The 19418-nt window shown below is 43.3% G+C and overlaps 1 protein-coding gene across 2 annotated transcripts in view; it reads right to left on the minus strand.

Moving 5' to 3' along the window:
- Positions 1–19418, minus strand: part of BTBD11 (BTB domain containing 11) — a 281768-nt gene that overhangs the window by 50573 nt on the left and 211777 nt on the right. For both annotated transcript variants that reach the window (XM_034778075.1, XM_034778064.1), the window contains exon 5: positions 819–984. In XM_034778075.1, coding sequence (XP_034633966.1) covers positions 819–984 — 166 coding nt within the window. The remainder of the gene's footprint in view (positions 1–818; positions 985–19418) is intronic.

Here is a 19418-nt window from a genome sequence, read left to right on the forward strand (position 1 = left end):
AACCTCAATTTTTAAGGTCATATAATAAAGATCCACCCACAATAAACTACATGGAACTCTACTTCAAAAGGATGAAGCATTGTCCATGGCTGCTAAAGTGTCAACATTTCCTGCTTGGGAATTGGGAACAACTTCATGAGCTTCACAATCCAAAGTTTCCACTGGTGGGCAGTCATGGAGGCAAATTTACTTCTGGATAAAGCTGTACACTTTACAGAGACTTCCCTTTAGCTGTAGTAATCCTTAGTATTTCCCATGTTATCTGTAAGTCACCACCCAAAAGATAAGATGACTAAACAGTAATGAAATATGGAGATTTCTGTCTCCAGATCACCAGTTCAAATTGGGGCCTATTTCAATATGCACATGAACATTATTAACACTCACTTGACAGGGGTTTGGTGGTCTATGTGAAATGTGTTGCGAACCTCAGACCAGTTTGTATTGAAAAGATGTCCACATCACAAAAAACAGCATCCTAATTGCCACTATTATGCCCAAGCCAGGGTCAACTCTGTATTCAGATCAACTCCAGGCACTCCTATGACCTTTTGATAGTTTCTCCTGAATCAATGTAATTTAAAAAGTTTAAGCCAACTCATGTGCTATATCTACCTCAACATTAAAGAAAATAATCCATAATTCCTAAGGGCCCAAGCTTAGCCTGAATGTACACCTGATGGAGTCTTAGTTCAATATCAAGTAACAGAGAAAAAGGACTAAGTTAAGAGCCACCTGTTTATGAAGTTAGAGTGTTGGAAGGTTGTTTTCTTTAATAAACAGTCACAACTCCTGGCTTCTAAAGTTAAATTTTGTACCTGTTCACTCATGCTGTTAATTCCATCTGGCCCCAGCAAAGATATGGCCTGTTTAACTAGATCCGTTCGGCCGCAGTTCAGCATTCGGAATCCCAGATCCTGCTTGAATTTAGCTTCTGTGGCTACTGCGTCCAGTTTTCGAGAAGCACAGAAGCAGTCGTCGATTCTGCAAATTGTGAGAAATAGCTACATCAGAGGACAATCAGAGGACAGACATCATCATTTATGGCATCACTATTTCACTTTACCGTTGAATGATGCAGGTCTCCCCTTCCCCCCACACCACCACTCTCACACTGTCACCCTCTTGCCCTCTTGATATTCCTTTGAACCAGCTGCAGCACTGAAGCGCTGGATGTGAAATGCTAATGCAAGTTAATGCCTTTTATTGTTCATGTTGTTTACTTTAAGTCAACGGTGAAAGGTAGCTTTTAGTCCATCTTTTCTATTTTCTCCTACTTATGTGTGTTAGGAGAAACCAGGTATATTGTTCTCACTGCACATTAGTTCTCCTCATCGGGAGAACAGTCCAAACCTTGTGATCCCTGCAAAATTCCCATCGACTTCAGTGGGCTTTGAGTCTGGCCCGGGGGGAGATGGCCTTTAATCATAGATGCTTAAACAAAAAGAATAAAGTATCATTCCAAAGGCTTGACAAATGATATGAATTCAGCTCTGCTAAAAGATAACCCCTTCCAGGGCAGAAGGTGGCAGCTCGAGGACAACCAGTGCTCAGCACACTGCACACCAGAAGAGGAGGACAGCAATTTTGGCCAGGTAACCAGGACAAACTTCCCACCCTTACAAGCAGTGCCATGGAATCTTCAATGTTCACACCGAGTAGTTAAGACATCAGTTTCTACGGTCTTATTCTAAAGATCCTCAAGCAGCAAACTGTGGGGAGCTCAGTGTATCTACTTCAGAAGGATGAAGGCCTGGGTCTATCCAGTCAGTATTTGAAGTTGCAGATCCAGAGAGGACAGCCATTTCAAATCTGATTCTTACCCAACTCAGCCTCATCTTGTTAAGGAACAGACACATTTTTCTTTCATGCTGATACGTGTTTGGGAAGGGGTGGGGTGTGGAGTCCAATTTCTCAGCACTCTGGCCTGTATTCTGCTGTATAGTTGTAAGGGACAGCACCACTTGAGTTCTAAAGCCTTCCACTAACAGCAAGTCAGTAAGGAATGGAGTAATTGGGAACGGAGAGTCTAAATAAGGATCAAAAGGGAAAATGCCAAATGTAGGTCTAGGAGTATTTTTATTCTAATAAATTACTTAATAAATATCAAATAAAAGTGAGAATAAATCTTTGGCATCTATATAACAATTTTCATCATATAGATTATAGAATAATATAATAGAGAATGTATACCTCTACATAATATATGATTAGGGTTTTTGATTTTAGGTTTTAATTGATAAACACCTACACCCATCCCCCTTCCCCCCAAAAAAAATAAATCTGTGTTTTTACAAAAAAACCCCACCAAAAACAACAGAAATGGTTACTTGTATCTAAGGGCTCATCTACACAGAGCAGTAATGCTGACTATGGGGATGTGATTTCTAAAGCACACTAACGTGTTGCTCATTAATTGGTCTGTGTAGACCCTGCTGGTGCACACTAAAGGTTCCCTAATGTGTTTTAATGTAGTGCTGTTTGAAACTGTACAACAGTAAAACACCCTAGAAAACATTACAAAGAGATTACTCATTAAGGTATGTACAAAGAGAAAGCCCCATAAAACCCCCGATTTTAGGACATCTACATAGAACTAAAAAATGGATGCAGACAAAATAAGCACTGGACAGTTCCATCATTACTCAATGGCACAAGGATGAAACTTTATCACATTAATTAATTCGTAAGATTACTTAAGATTACTGCACAGCACGCAATCACAGAAAATATCAAGTAATGGCAATAACAGATTCTCCCGGAATAATATGCCTACAACACAGGTTAAAAAGCAAATCCATAATAATACTGTCTTTGCACAATAGTTGAAGCCAATTTTAAAAAGCACAAACAAGCAGGACTCAGGTCAATGACACTGAGAGACCTGGGAGCAATCACTGCTTTACTAGTTCACACAGTATGCCACACGTTTGGCACCTAAACTGCAGCTGCATTTGTTACTCCTAACAAGAGCCCTACCAAATTCACGGTCCATTTTGGTCAATTTCACGGTCAGGATTTTAAAAATTGTAAATGTCATGATTTCAGCTATTTAAATCTGAAATTTCACAATGTTGTAATTGTAGGGGTCCTGACCCAAAAAGGAGTTGTAGGGTGGTCACAAGGTTACTGTAGGGGGGGTGGCGGTACTGTTACCCTTACTTCTGCGCTGCTGCTGGCGGTGGCACTGCCTTCAGAGCTGGGCAGCTGGAGAGTGGTGGCTGCTGGCTGGGAGTCCAGTTCTGAAGGCAGAGCCGCCACCAGCAGCAATGCAGAAGTAAGGATGGCGTGATATGGTATTGCCACCCTTACTTCTGTGCTGCTGCCTTCAGAGCTGGGCCCTCAATCAGCAGCCGCCATTCTCCGGCCACCCATCTCCGAAGGCAGATGCGCAGAAGTAAGAGTTGCATGGTATGGTATTGACACCCTTACTTCTGTGTTGCTGATGGTGGAGTGTTGCCTTCAAAGCTAGGCACCTGGCCAACAGCTACCGCTCTCTGACTGTCCAGCTCTGAAGGCAGTGCAGAAGTAAAATAACCTTGCGACCCCCGCTCCAACTCCCTTTTGGATCAGGACCCCCAGTTTGAGAAACGCTGGTCTCCCCCGTGAAATCTGTATAGTATAGGGTAATAGCACACAAAAGACCAGATTTCACGGTGGGAGATCACATTTCACGGTCTGTGACGCGTTTTTCATGGCCGTGAATTTGATAGGGCCCTACTCTTAACATCATAGCATAAAATGCTAGAGATTGCATGTGTAATAAATATAAACATAATATAATATTTATTATAAAGATACTATAGGAGTTTGGGTGTTCAACATATTTGTCGGAGATTCTGAACTTCTGAATTTTAGTTGAACTTTTCCAGATTTCTCAGGCCTAACAGAATATGGTCCAAATGGCTGACAAACAGCCACAGAAAGATTTAGAAAATATCTGAAAACTGCAAAAGCATCTGCCACCAGGAATGACTGCTTACATTCAACCATTTCTTCACTATTTACACATATATGCATATAATAAGCAAACTAAATATATAACAGGCCAAATTCAAGGCTGGTATATGCAGGCACAGCACCACTGAAGTCAATTTAGTTTGCTGCATGCAAAGTATTACTAAATGGGCTTCTTCATAAAAGGATTAGGTATGAATTGCACAATACACTCACACAAGGCAATAAGGAGGAGTACACACTTCTCTTACATCCCTATGTGGGTTACAAGACCCGGAGTCTGGGGGAGTAGGAGTTAGTTATTCCTCCCCAGAATAGAAGATTGGAACCTGGGGTCCATCTCCCTAACAGCTGGCCAGTGCACTGGAGCCAGCACAAAGGTGGAGGTCATAATTTACTCTTGATATAGGCCATCAGCAAATTCTCACTGCTCTATAACAAGGAGGCAGACAGGAAAGAATGCGGTGTCTGTCCACGACCAGGGCTTTTTGGTACTATAGTAATATAAATAAAATAATAAAATAAATAACAACAACAACAATAATAATAGTGACTCTGAGGTGTGTCTCTGAGTCATACTGACTCTGGGGGCTACTCCTGGGTGGTGCATGTTATACACCATTCTTTGCTTGGGGCTGTCGCCCAAATCTAAAGGTCTACTGTTTCCTGTGACACAATGACAAAATATTCCTGAAGGAAAACTGAAGAAATGTGAACTGGCAGAACTACCACAAGGTGAGTACAAAACTGATTAGAAAAAAACCAAACTCAGTGTGATTATTGATGGTTCAATGCCTTGTGGTATCCTACAGAGGATCCATCACTAGTGCATTGCTGCATGCATGGCTAGTGGGGATTCTGGTTCCAGCTGTGGTAGCAGAGAGAAATATCTGCTAGAATCCCACAGACAGTATTTAATATTTTGACTCATGGCCTGGATGAAAGAGTAAATAAATGGTCAAATTGGGGAGTGATTTTTTAAAAAGCAGGATGTGGGGAAGGGTAAATGCTTCTGAGGAGAAAATGCAACAAGATCTTGAAAAGTGAGAGTAATGAGTAGGTTGGGAAAAAAATGAAATTCAATGAGGATAAATACAAAGTAGTCTTAGAGACAGAACAAAAATTAGGAAACACAAGTACAGAATAGGAGAACATTGGTTCATTGGTAATACTGCAGAAAAATGACATATGGGTGGTAGAGTAGCTGGAAAATGGAAAGGGAAGTGTAATATTTTACAAAAAACAAACAAACCCCCAAACCCCACACGAACAAAAGCAAACGGAACAAACCCCAAGCAAACACAGTATTGAGACCAATCTTGCAGTTCTCACTCATACAAGTAGCTGTATAGTCCCATTGAAACCAGTGGGACTATTCACATGAATAAATGCAGCAGGACTGAGGTCAATTTTATGTTATATAAACAGAAGTTTAACAGAGAAAGACACTACAGTAATGGACACAGCATAGGAACCAAATAGAAGAGAATGTAAAATTAAGGTGGTAAGTGAGCCTGTACGTGGCATATGACACAAGGTTTGCACACTGCTATAGGAAATATAGTGATGATTCAGAGAGGTCAGGAAAGGATGGCTAAAATACTAAAAATCTTGCAAAATACAACTTACAAGGAATGGTTAAGAGAGCTAAACATATAGGGCTATATTTTCAAGAATGCTTTTAAGGGTAATGACATGTGAAATTGTGTGTTCATAGAAACAGAAGTCTTTCCCTAAGTGTGATTGAAATGCCAATGCAAATAGAACTAAACAGCCCAACTGCATGGCCAATTTATGGCTCTTTCCCCCAAGAAGTATTTATAGTCTTCCAAACGGCACAGGACACAGATGTTAGCTGCATGGCAGGACATCCTACTGAAAGGCAAGGCCAGTCTGTTGCAACGAACTAGCCGCCTCCAAACAAACCTACAGCTGCTTACACATAAAGGAGTTGCAAAACCCTACCCACTTCTCTATCTTTCATCTGCCTCTTGTTCCTGCCCATCTCCTTCTGGGGCTGTGGAGACCATAGGAGCAGGTGCCAGGGATAGAGTAACCTCCCTGTGTTGTTCTAGCCCTGATAAGTGATAAGTTCCTATGATTTTTCTTTTAATTAAAAGAAAATCTTTTGTTTGTTTGAATCATAGAATATCAGGGTTGGAAGGGATCTCAGGAGGTCATCTAGTCCAAGCCCCTGCTCAAAGCAGTACCAGTCCCCAGACAGATTTTTGCCCCAGATCCCTAAATGGCCCCCTCAAGGATTGAACTCACAACCCTGGGTTTAGCAGGCCAATGCTCAAACTACTGAGCTCTCCATGAGGGCTGGTGAAGTGCTCATGCCACCATTCATGAATGAAAACGAGGGTGTGGGGGGATTCCTGCCTTAAGTCACCACCCATGATATAAAAGCCCCATTGCTGTTTTACAGTGGCACTGTGGATTTGGGAGGAGGTGGGAACCTTGGGCTGACCAGCAGATTCCGGCTACGTATTCACTACCCGCCTGAATCGGCAGGTAGAAATCGATCTCTCGGGGATCGAATTATCGTATCTCGTTGGGACGTGACAATCGATCCCCGAATCAACGCTTGTACTCCACCAGCGCAGGTAGGAGTAAGTGCTGTCGACGGGGGAGCCGCGGAGGTCGATTTGCCGCCGTCCTCACAGCGGGGTAAGTCGGCTCGGATACGTCGAATGCAGCTACGCTATTTGCGTATCTTAAATCGACACCCCCCTTCCCCCCGTAGTGAGGACCTAGCCTCCTTCTTGTTTCCCTTGCGGATAGCTCTGTAATGGCTGCAATTCTGCAGCCCACCTGACACCTTTAGAATTTCTTCCTTGGCTGGCTGATTACTTACTAGCCAGGGAAGGACTCGTCACAGGGGTTAGGATGTCACTCTTTGTACAACAACTATGTCAGACAGATTCTAAGAGTCTATTCCTTGGAAGGAAGCAGGCTCAGAAGGCTGCCCAATGACAGTTAGCACGACACAGAACCTTCCCAGTGGAGCGTACTCCCTCTGCATAAAATGCCACCTCCATATCTATAATGTAAGTGGTGGTGATCACCAATTTCCTATGGGTCAGCAGCCTCAAAGGATGTCTAGGCTGCTTGGAGCCCCCAATCTACCTTCACACCCAGCACCAGGTTTTCTACAAATTTACACATATGTGGGCTCTAAATTGCACTGACTCAACACGTTCCAACAGTTCCTTGCCCTCTCTTGGATCAAACCTACAATGGCCACTATAAGGAAGGAGAAAATTAGGAGCAGGTGAAACCTTATCTTTTAAAAGCTGCAGAGACCATATTATTCAACTTAAAATGCAGTCTGCCACATTTCTCTCCAAATCCCTTTTTAATTCCTCACAGATATTTCTTCTGCAGGGGTCACCATCAAAATCATTACAATGGTGTCACTCCAAGTAATTAACATTGTTGTGGCTCTATATTGCAAGTACCATGGTAACATTAATTATTTGCAAGTGGCCATTGTCAAGGTGGGTTTTTTTTGGTCATCATGGTAGTTTGTCATCCTCTGGAATATTCAAATTTCTGAAAGGATTCAAAAGCTAACAGTCTAGTCTGTCTGCATAATGTGCCCTTATTTGCAGGGTAAACTCTTTCTCTTGTCCTATTTTTCCCCAAATTCAGATATAAGCAGGATATGAAGAGCTTTTTCCTGACAGCTAGCTGGGAGGGTGAGAGACTTCAGGAGCAAACTGTATTTATATGAAGATACCTACTCTGCCTATGTATCCAGCAGACAGGAGCTGTGTTGCTCAAAAGTGATCAACTTTGGCTGGTGTTGGGTTACAAAACACTAAAATGAGCTGGAGTGCCGATGAGAAGCAAAATCGGAAAATAACTGAAATACTTCTATGATGGATTATATCTACTAAGGAACAACCTATCCCAAATGCTCAGTTACTAAGGGACAATCTACACTCATTCCTATATTTACTTTCTACAACCAACTTTATGTATAATTTTTCATGAGTGATGTACCCGAGTATTCAGATTCTAATATCTAAACTGTATTGTTAAATTTATTCACCTAAATTTGGGTTATTGCAGATTATGTACTATATGTATTTTATGAGGTTTACACCAGATTTTGTACTTTTGAATAATCTAAGCACTACACCCAGATGTACAGACACTATTTCATTAACCTGTCTATTATATAATTTTAACATTAGCTTTAATAAAAATTGTAAATCTGAATTCAGGGGTAGTGAAATGTTGTTATCTTTATTGCATGAGTAAAGGGGAACAGAACTGTGCTGAGCCTGTCCTACCTAATTGAGGGGTCACCCTCAGTTGAAAGGAACTCGCTAAGGCAGGGGCTCGAATGCCACACCCCTGTGAAAGTAAAAGGGGTGGGGACAGTTAACTCTCCCTAAGGGTCCCTGGTCTGGTTTAACCTGTTCCTCCCTGTTGTTCAAGGATAGAGCTAAATAGGTTTCACTAGGAGCCTTTTGTTATTTTTAAGTACTCAATAAGAGCTGAAATCACTTGTGGTGGGGCAATGTTTCTGCCCTGCCTGCTGAGATAAAAAATCACTAAGAGACTGACCTACAGAGGTCACAGTAGAGGCGCAGGTGGCAGCAGAAGATAACTGACGGGCAGCTGGTGGGAGTGGCTGACGAAAGTGGCAGGCAGTTGGCTGGTGGGAGCGGCTAGCAGGGTGGCCAGGAACAGTGGCGGGAGGGCGGCCAGGCAGCGAGGAACAGCGGCTGGCAGGGCAGCCAGCCAGAGCAAGTGCTCCGATGATGGAGCTAGCCAGATGTCTTCTTCCCCAGGTGGGAGGTGAACTCACACAGATGCACTTCTGAACCCAGGGTCCTGACTGATCAAGGACAACCACTGTGAGTGGGGTATGGTGAGGGAGCAGAGGGGGGCACTGTAAAGGAACTTTTGGTTGTAGAACTCAAGAACATGAGGCAGAAGACTCTGCCCCACGCACTCTGGATTGCGCGTCCTGCTCACAGTTTTATGGTTATGAATCCTGTTTGTGGCACTTTCCCTAAGTAATGCTGGGTCACTTCCCTCCTTTCATTAAAAGTTTCTTTTCTACACTCAGACTCTGTACTTGCGAGAGGGGAAGTATTGGCTCTCCGAAGCACCCCGGGGTGGTGTGTGGCTGGGGGCTCGAGCCAGTTCTGTGTTGCATTGTTGAAAAGGAACTCCTAGATATTCAACCCGGCCCTGGTTTCCGCTGGCTCCACTTGGCAGAAAGATTATACATATTATGAAAACATAACTGTCAGGTTTTATATTGGCAGCTAAGACTTGGAAATTATTTTCATATTTACTTGGAGTGTGTGATTTAGAGAGAGTTTGGGTGTCTCTCTAAAAATAAAGTTATTTGTTGTCTGAGTAAGTTTGGGTTAATGGATGATGAATGGGCAAGGTGCTTCTATTTTAACAGTAGCATCTGAAGAAGTGAGATTCTTACCCACGAAAGCTTATGCTCCCAATACTTCTGTTAGTCTTAAAGGTGCCACAGGACCCTCTGTTGCTTTTTACAGATTCAGACTAACACGGCTACCCCTCTGATACTATTTTAACAGTGTTAGGCATGGTTTATGTTACTCTTGTGATGAACTGGGACTGTTCTTACTGTGGTCTTTGAATGCTGACAGGGGAGTGTGGCTAGGATAGTCCGCATTGGGGCATGGAAGACTGACCGACGGAGAATACCTGAGCATGTAACATGAGAACCCAGGAAGGGGTTAGAGGCCAGGTGACACCTTTGCCCGGGAAACTGAACAAAAGGCTGTGGGAGGGGTCGCTGAGGGGAGAGTTTTCAGAAGCTGGCTGGTGAGATGGCTGGGAGGCAGACGGGGCTCTGACTTCCCAAGGGGGCTGGGCGCCCTGGGAGCCCAAGATGGATCTAACCGAGGGGGTTCCTGTTGTCTGTGCCTGCAAGACCTGTCTTGGACTGTGTTCCTGTCGTCTAAATAAACCTTCTGCTTTACTGGCTGTCTGAGAGTCATGGTGAATCGCAGGAAGCCGGGGGTGCAGGGCCTTGTGTCCCCCCGCACTCCGTGACAACTCTATATTGTAGAGGTTTTTTTAATTACTTGGTTTGGGGTTTATCATCACAGTTGGTTGTGGGCTGTCATGGTCAAATTTTTTAAACTTTGTAATGCTTTGGAAATGTAAAAAACCCATTGAAAACATATTCTCAATATGTTCTCATTTTATATATATATATATATTTTATATTATATAATATATTATAGATATATATGTGTGTATATATATATATATATGTAATTTTTTCAAGCACAACTGATTTGTAAGAAATGGAGAGCAGAATATTATGTTGCTGTCAATTGAAGTCAATAATGTTGCATTGGTGTAACTAAGGCCAGAGACTTCTATCTAGGCTTTTTCTTTTCCCCCCATGATCTTCATCATGGTATCTGAGCACCTAAAACCTTACTGCTCAAACTGAGATGTAGCCTCAAACCCTTCTCTATCAATTAAGTTATCTGGGTGTTTTGGCTCTTTGAGACTGCTCACCATGACCTTTGTGTAAAATGCAAAATGAGGGTAATGAGTCTGTAGATGTTATTTGCTTGATTATAACTTTGTAAAGTTGTGGTAGATTCCACAATGATTTGCATCTTAATATTTTAATTCATTATAATGATTCATTTGGAATGTTTACGCTCTTTGGGGAAAAAAACATCTTTCTTGTTCTCTGTTTGTACAGCACCTAGTGCACTGGGGGTCCTGGTCCATGACTGGGGTTCATAGATGCTATCACAAAACAAATAATACTAATAATTAACTTGATTTAACTTTGTCACCACTCCTTTTCTCAGGTGTTTCCTGAGTGGAAATATTATATTGATAACGGTAAGGAGATCACAATGTAAATGCAATCCAGAAACTATTGTGTTTTCACTAACAGGGATGGCAAAATTAGTCCAGTCACAACCACTTCACAAAGACTGAGATTAATTATTGCCAAAGGTGGAGGAGGGGTCTCTTTTTAAAATTTGAAAATAAAAATCTTTTAAATTATTTTAATCAGGATCCATATTAAACAAACAGTGAAATAAAAACATTCTGGATATATGGCAATATACATGTCATTCTTGTCAAGGAGACAATGAGGATAATGGGTTACAGATACTGACAAACCTATTAAAGATGCGCTGAAACTACAAAATTTGGATCCAGATTCAAATTACTTTTAATATACTAGCCTCTTTATAAAGGCAACAGTCATTTGTAAAATTTGGATAAGGCTTCTGATTTTGAATAATCCCAAAGTTTATGGGCAGGAGTTTGTTTCTGGCTCAGCTCTAACCAGAATAATTAATTCAAACCCCTCATAACCACTATAATACTGTACTATATGTTGTCTGTATTGTAACAACTATTTCATTACAGAACTCAAGCATATGGAATATTACATCAAGTAAAATCATCGTGTGTTCTGGCCCCGACACTGAAAAGGGCCTGGACTTAAATAATTCCTTATTATTATTGGCCTCAGATATCAAGTAGGCAAAATAGGTTGAGATTCACATCAGGAAACCTGCATGCTGCCTTTTAAGTATTCACATTCCCTTCATCTTCTGGCATAATCTGCACCAAGGGACTGCTGGATTTTGTCAAGGAGTTTGTTTGCAGCCACATACTGGGTTGGCATTTTTGTGCTTAATTATTGCAGCAGCCACCGCTGGTGTTAAAGGATTAGTCAACATTTGTGGGAAGAACAAGGACACTCAAGGAGAGAGACATATAAACCAACTACCCCTATTTAAGGGAGACTTGTCCTAATTAGATAGAAAAATATCTTATTTTTCTACTCTGTCCCTCGCAAAGAGCTCCCCCTGTCCAATGGTATATTAAGAGAGTTAAAACCAGTGGCAATATTTTTCTCCCCCACAGTCTCTATTTATTCCAATCTATTCAGATTCTTATGCTGCGCCATCACCATGGGATCTGAGTGGCTTCCAGAATTAGAAAATTAAATAAGGAGACTAATGTCTATCAAACACAGTTGCTCTTCATTCGTCTCCAGGGGGAAATTGTGTGTGCACGCATGTGCGTATGTGGGGTGTGGAGTAAATTAACATGCTACACTATATTAGAGAGACAAGGCGGGGGAGGTAATATCTTTTACCAGACTAACTTCTGTTGGTGAGAAAGCCAAGGTATGCTATATGTTGTTTTTAAGGAAAGCAAGATCAAAGCAGCACCCCTTGCGTTTGGATTGGCATATAGGTTTATGCTGGTGCTTATTTTCCACAAGAGAGAGTTACACAGTGTGGGACTAGCCCCAAAGAAGGCCCTCATGTCTTCTGTCCAGATGAGCTTGAACCCTGAGGTAGACAATTCTATTACTTCTGAGGAATAGAGCCATCAATGACAACGATGGTCCCAGAGGACAAGAGGTCTCTTAGGTATTCTGAGCCTAGGCCACTTTGAAAATAAGGACTGAGATCTTTAAACTTAACTCATTATTGTGGGTGGGACAGTGTAATCAGCAGAGCACAGAGGTGAGGTGCTCTTGGTCATCTGTGTGTGGTGCTGATGAGGTATGTGGCTGCCTTCTGCACTAGTTGCAGTCTTCTCAGGGTTGATGCTTTGACCCGCAAATTGAATTCATTGCTGCAATCCAGATAGGAGGTAATACACCATTTTCATGGCCAATTCATCATCAGCAAAGTTGGGACCTGATCTCCCAGCTGGTCATAGATTGTAGATGTTTTGTGTGGCTGTTGCTATAAGTGAGCATAGCGTCAGCAAGAAATCCAGACAAACTCCCAACGACTGACTGTCTCGATGATCTGTAGGTATGCATCCTCAATTGGCGGGGGCTGTACCATGGTGGCCAGCTCTCTGAATCATTTCCCTCTGCTCACAGGTATAATAATTTCCGTCTTGCTAGGATTCAGCTTTTGCCAACTCTTCTGCGTGTGTATGCTGATCTCAGCCCTGTGTTGGGATGACTGAATCATCCTGGAGTTATCATCCATGGCAAAAGTAGATTAAAACAGGAGGGAGAACTCTCACCACATCCATCCAGGAAAAGAAGCAGTTATTGGGAAGTTCTGCTCTCTCAAGCCAGGGAAAGGGGAGATAGTTGAGCTATTGAGCACTCCCCACCGCTTTAACCCTTAGAGCATGGCTACACTTGCAGATGTAGAGCGCTGTGAGTTAAACCTGCCTTCGGAGAGTGCAGTAGGGAAAGCGCTGCAGTCTGTCCACACTGACAGCTGTTTGCGCACTGGCGTGGCCACATTTGCGGCACTTGCAGCGGCATTGGGAGTGGTGCATTATGGGCAGCTATCCCAACATGCAAGTGACTGCAACGTGCTTTTCAAATGGAGGTGGGGTGGGGTGGAGTGTGACAGGGAGTGTGTTGTGTGTATGTGGGGGGAGAGAAAGTGGGTATTTGGGGGGCTGAAAGTGTGTCAGCATGCTGTTTTGTAAGTTCAGACCCCCTTCCCCTCCCCTCACTCAAAGCTAACAGTAAATGTTTGCTTTTTCTTGGAGCTGATAAGCAGCCGGCTTCAGGGAGCTTTGAAAGAGCATTTCTGCATTCCTGCAGCTGATTTCACAACAATGACAAGAGTGGCCACTTGACTTAAGGGGGTTATGGGTCGTTTCTGGAGGCTGATCACAGCACAGTAATGCAACACCTTGTTCACACTGGTGCCGCAGGGCGCCAGCGGGGGCGCAGCAAACGTTATTCCACTCGCCAAGGTGGAATACCAGCATCGCTATAGCTGTGGAGTCAAAGCACTCTACATGCCTTGCTAATGTGGACAGAGAGTGAGCTAGGGCGCCCAGGGCTGCTTTATTGCACTGTAACTCATGAGTGTAGCCAAGGTCTTAGTTAGGACAAACTGCAAATAGCAGAGATGTGTGTTATCTGTACATTGTTGACACTTAAGCTCTAGAAGTTTCATCATTTCTCCCAGTGGCTGCACATAAATATTTAATAGGACCAAGGAGAGACCTGAGCTCTGAGAACTCCACATGTGAGGGGTCTCAAGGCAGAAGTGTAATTTCCCATCACTACACTCAAGAAAAGATTTCAACTACTTCAGATTTCAGAATGGTAGCCATGTTAGTCTGTATCAGCAAAAACGAGGAGTCCTTGTGACACCTCAGAGACTAATGTAGCGCAAGTAGAGTCGGGGCATAAGGAGACGAGAGCTGAGGAAGCATTGTTCCAAGTCTTAGAACAACACTTCCTCAGCTCTCGTCCCCTTACGCTCCGACTCCACTTGCGCTACATTGATGACATCTTCATCATCTGGATCCATGGGAAGGAGGCTCTTGAGGAATTCCACCAAGATTTCAACGACTTCCACCCTACCATCAACCTCTGCCTGGACCGGTCCACACAAGAGGTCCACTTCCTAGACACTACAGTGTTAATAAGCGATGGTCACATAAACACCACCCTATACCAGAAACCTACTGACCACTATATTTACCTACATGCCTCCAACTTTCATCCAGACCACATCACACGATCAATTGTCTACAGCCAAGCCCTAAGATACAACCACATTTGCTCCAATCCCTCAGACAGAGACAAACACCTACAGAATCTCTATCAAGCATCCTTAAAACTGCAATACCCACCTGGTGAAGTGAAGAAACAGATTGACAGAGCCAGAAGGTCCTGAGAAGTCACCTACTACAAGACAGGCCCAACAAAGAAAGTAACAGAATGCCACTAACCTTCACCTACAGCCCCCAATGAAAACCTCTCCAGCTCATCATCAAGGATCTACAATCTATCCTGAAGGACGATCCCTCACTCTCACAGACCTTGGGAGGCAGGCCAATCCTCGCCTACAGACAGCTCCCGAACGTGAAGCAAATACTCACCAGCAGCTACACACCACACAATAAAAACATCAATCCAGGAACCAAACCCTGCTACAAACCCCGGTGCCAACTCTGTCCATATATCTATTCAAGGGACACCATCATAGTACCTAACCACATCAGCCACACCATCTGGGGCTCGTTCACCTGCACATCTACCAATGTGATATATGCCATCACGTGCCAGCAATGGCCCTCTGCCATGTACATTGGCCAAACCGGACAGTCTCTACGCAAAAAAATAAATGGAAACAAATCTGACATCAGGAATCATAACATTCAAAAACCAGTAGGGGAACACTTCAGTCTCTCTGGTCACTCAATAACAGAACTAAAAGTGGCAATTCTTCAACAAAAAAACTTCAAAAACAGACTCCAACATGAAGCTGCAGAACTGCAATTAATTTGCAAACTGGATACCATCAGATTAGGCCTGAATAAAGACTGGGAGTGGTTGGGTCATTACAAAACCTAAACTTAATTTCCTCAACATTAATTTCTCCCTACTGTTACTCATGCCTTCTTGTCAATTGTCTGTAATGGGCCACTCTCTTACCACTTCAAAAATTATTTTTCCTCCCTTGGTATCCTGCAGTTAATTGATTTATCTCGTTAGACTGACCTCACACTTGGTAAAGCAACCCACATCCTTCATGTATTTATACCTGCTCCTGTATTTTTCACTTCATGCATCTGAAGAAGTGGGTTCTAGCCCACGAAAGCTTATACCCAAATAAATTTGTTAGTCTCTAAGGTGCCACAAGGACTCCTCGTTGTTTTAATTACTTCAAAGTATTTCTATTGCCCTCTGCCCCCTGTCTCAAGTGGGATGGTTGTAGCTGTGTCTTGTGACAGACTATATTGAATGCTAGGATCCAGAAGTATGAGAATAGACACTGGCCTTTTGGCTAGGGCTAATAAGAGCTCAGCCATCAGCACTACTATCACTGTTTCTGTCCCAAATCACTGGAGCTTTATAGCTTTCAAATGTTAGCAGGTATGAATGGGGCATGGGATACAGGAAAGTAAAGAACTTAGGAGCAGTCCCATACATCACTGCAGCCACATATAACTGTTCAGAATTATGGGAAATATTGCTGAAGGATTTAGATACTATGGGGCCACATTCTGCATTAATTTACACACGACTGGTTAGTATGATGCACTGGACATGACACATGTTCAGCAGTCCCACAGTGCATTTCCCCCAGCCCTACCTGGAGGATGTCATACACCCAGCAAAGCCACAATCACAGCAAGCCTGCAGAGAAAAAGCAGGGTTCCCCTGAAATTCACCCTCTCCACCACCTGGCACTGCTATGGTACTATCCTTGAAGGAAGAGAAACAGTTGCTCTACCACCACACTCAACACCAGCCTGCTGGTTTCACGACAGCGCTGTGGGCAGCTGGGAGAGGAAGGCATTGGTGGCTGATGGCTAGACCAAGTCCTTGCTGTAGGGTGAGGAGAGGAACAGGCTGAAGAGGCCTGGGGCAGAATAAGGGAGGCTACCCCACATTCCCTCATCCAACCTGTTCCACGTCACCCCGCCACCCAGCAACCTCCCTCCTTCAGGCTGCCCCTGACTCCTTCCAGTACTCTGATATCCACCATCTCCCTGGCTCCCTCTACCCCCTCCCCAGCTACCCTTGGCTCCTCTCCCCCTTTTGCCCATATGTAGGCTAGGAGAGATTTGATCTACCTCCACACACAGAACACCTCAAATGCACAGGCAGAGAACTGTCTCACACGGAGCCTTCACAACTTGGGCAGCTATGTTTACATCAGTGCAATCCCATGGACTTCAATGGGGTTCCACCAGAGCACTATGGGATACCTGTCCAGAATGCTGCATGCTTACTCTGCACAAAGTCCCTGCTGCATAGACACACTGGTCGGTACCGAATCTGAAAACAGCTGACAGCCTGTATGCAATTATTGCATACTATTTAGTATGTACAAGTAAGTGTGCCAAAAAACTCAGTGCAAATTAACCAACCTCACTTCACCCCAACCTGTGAGTACACAAGGTCAAAGAGTGTAATATGGCCCTATTTCTGTGTCTGGGCTGTCATTTTAGGAGGTGCATCACTTTAGCCACTGCCATATAAATAAAGATGTGATGTGCTTGCAATGTAAGTGCTATCATATTAATTACCCCTAGAGGTCTTCCCCCCCCCCCACTTAAAACTGGAAATGGCATCATCTGTTATTAAAATAAACGAAACCTCTCAAGAAACATAAAAGTAAAAAGAAAACAAAAAGTCTTGAGCTTTGCCTAGCATGCCAAAGATATGCTCTTGAGAGGAAGAGAGCACTCTAGAGTCAACGTCACCAACCCCACACATTCAACAATCATGAGACAGCTCCCCAAAATCATGAGATTGGCTTGAAAATTATGAGATTTTAAAATAAATAAATTGGATTCTCTGTATTTCTTTTCTGGTTTTTGAGCCTTCAGAGGTCACTTTTTCCAGCTTTACTCCAGAACCATGATGGTTAGAAACTAAAAACTTCTCAAAAATGAAAATTGAGATTTTCACATAATCACATGACTCCTGGAACTGGGGTTTACAAAAAAACCCACCCGCTAAATATTGCAAGCCTGGTGAGAAAATCACAGGAGTTAGCAAGATTGCAGAGCTATGGGCCCTTGAGGTAGTGGGCCCCCTCTCTCATCTTCTTGAGATTACACCATGAGACAGCCAGTAACGTCCATGATAGGGGCTCATTGGCTCTCATCTCGCACAAGAAGCTACACAATCTTGGCAGCAATGCTTGTTGGATAGGAGGCAGACAGTGAAGGTAGGTTCTCATCTACCCTTGGGTGCAAAAACAATCCCTGAGCAGTTACGCTGCAGCATTCTGCCCTAGCTGTAATGTGTGAGTTGTTTCCAAAGGCAGCTATAAATAAAGCACATTACAATAATCCTAACTAAGCATCATCCATTAGGAATGGATCACTGCGGGGAGGTCTGCCTCCAGGAGAAAAAGTCACCAATATTGAATATTTCAGAGGTGAGAGAAGCCACTCCTGACTATCGTCAAACCATGTTCAGCTCCTGCTCAGAAATGACTCCTACTTTCAGAACTTCGTTGACTTGGCTGGAGCCTGTCCCACCACTAAACACTACTTAATTCCAGTTAGTATTTAAGGAACCATCTCTCGAGGCAACTGATTTAGCTAATTACTGCCTCCTGTCTAATCTCCCTTTGCTGAGCAAGCTAACTGGGAAGTTCACAAAGATTTTTCTCCAATTCCATCTAGTGTCCTGGAGCCCTTTCAGTCAGGATTCAGACCAGGACACGGAACAGAGGGAGCGCTGGTGGCAATGATGGACAAGGCCATATATCTGTACTGGTATCGCTCGGCCACTGCACAGCTTTTGATATGTCTGAACATGGAATCCTGCATGGGGGCCCCACCTCAGAAACATGGAAGGGACTAGTTGGACTGCACCAAGATACGTAACAAATGAAGCCAAGACCTCACTGTGCTGGTTGAGGCATTAACCTGCAGAGGAAGGCAGGCAGAGATACCACAGCTCATCTTTCCCTTGTAGGGGGAAGCAGCTTCATTTTATAACTGCAGCTCTAGAGCAACCCTGCTAGTAGAGGGTCACCAGACTTCTGAATTAGTGCATCTGCTAGCCAGCCCCGCTCAATGTGGGCTATGGCGGCCTGCTCTGGGTTCCCCATTGGAACTGGGTTGCAGAAGGCTTGTGCTACCATGTTCCAGCTCTATGTGAACATATTACTACCAGGAGCCTGAAACCTGAGATCAGCTAGCACAGTGGTTCTCAACTACTTGGGAATACGCAGAGGTCTTCCAGGGGATACACCAACTCATATAGATATTTGCCAAGTTTTACAACAGGCTACATAAAAAGCACTAGCGAAGCCAGTACAAATTACATTTCATCCAGACAATGACTTGTTTATACTGCTCTATATACTATACAGTACACTGAAGTGTAAGTACAATATTTATGTTCCAATCAATTTATTTTATAGTTATATGGTAAAAATTAGAAAGTGAGCGATTTTTCAGTAATAGTGGCTGTGACACTTTTGTATTTTTATGTCTGATTTTGTAAGCAAGTAGTTTTTAAGTGAGGTGAAACTTGGGGGTACGCAAGACAAATCAGACTCCTGAAAGGGGTACAGTAGTCTGGAAAAGTTGAGAGCCACTGAGCTAGCAGAACCAAAGGAGTGAATCTGGCCCCAAAATAGTGAGAAAATATCAAGATAGAATTGCCTTAGTAGGAAAGGGCAGAGATATAGATCTTGATATCACCAGAATATTGATTCTTCAGACCATGTTATCACATTAATGCTCTGACTGGCTTCACATACGCATTGGAAAATGACAAAACTAACCCCTTCAGGTCTCCATATGGGAAGCTGCAGATGATACTTGATGCAGAGATGACACTTGCGATCACTGTATATGAGATGAATAAACCAGTATATCACATTATCCTTTAACTCTCAGCGGAGTAGGTCCTCAGGCTGCTCACCACTCTCTGACTCAGATCATCTGCCCTGAGCTTTTCCCAGATGGAAGAGTAGGTCAGCAGAATT

Source organism: Trachemys scripta, chromosome 1 (genome assembly GCF_013100865.1).
Source record: "Trachemys scripta elegans isolate TJP31775 chromosome 1, CAS_Tse_1.0, whole genome shotgun sequence".
NCBI classification, from domain to species: Eukaryota; Metazoa; Chordata; order Testudines; family Emydidae; genus Trachemys; species Trachemys scripta.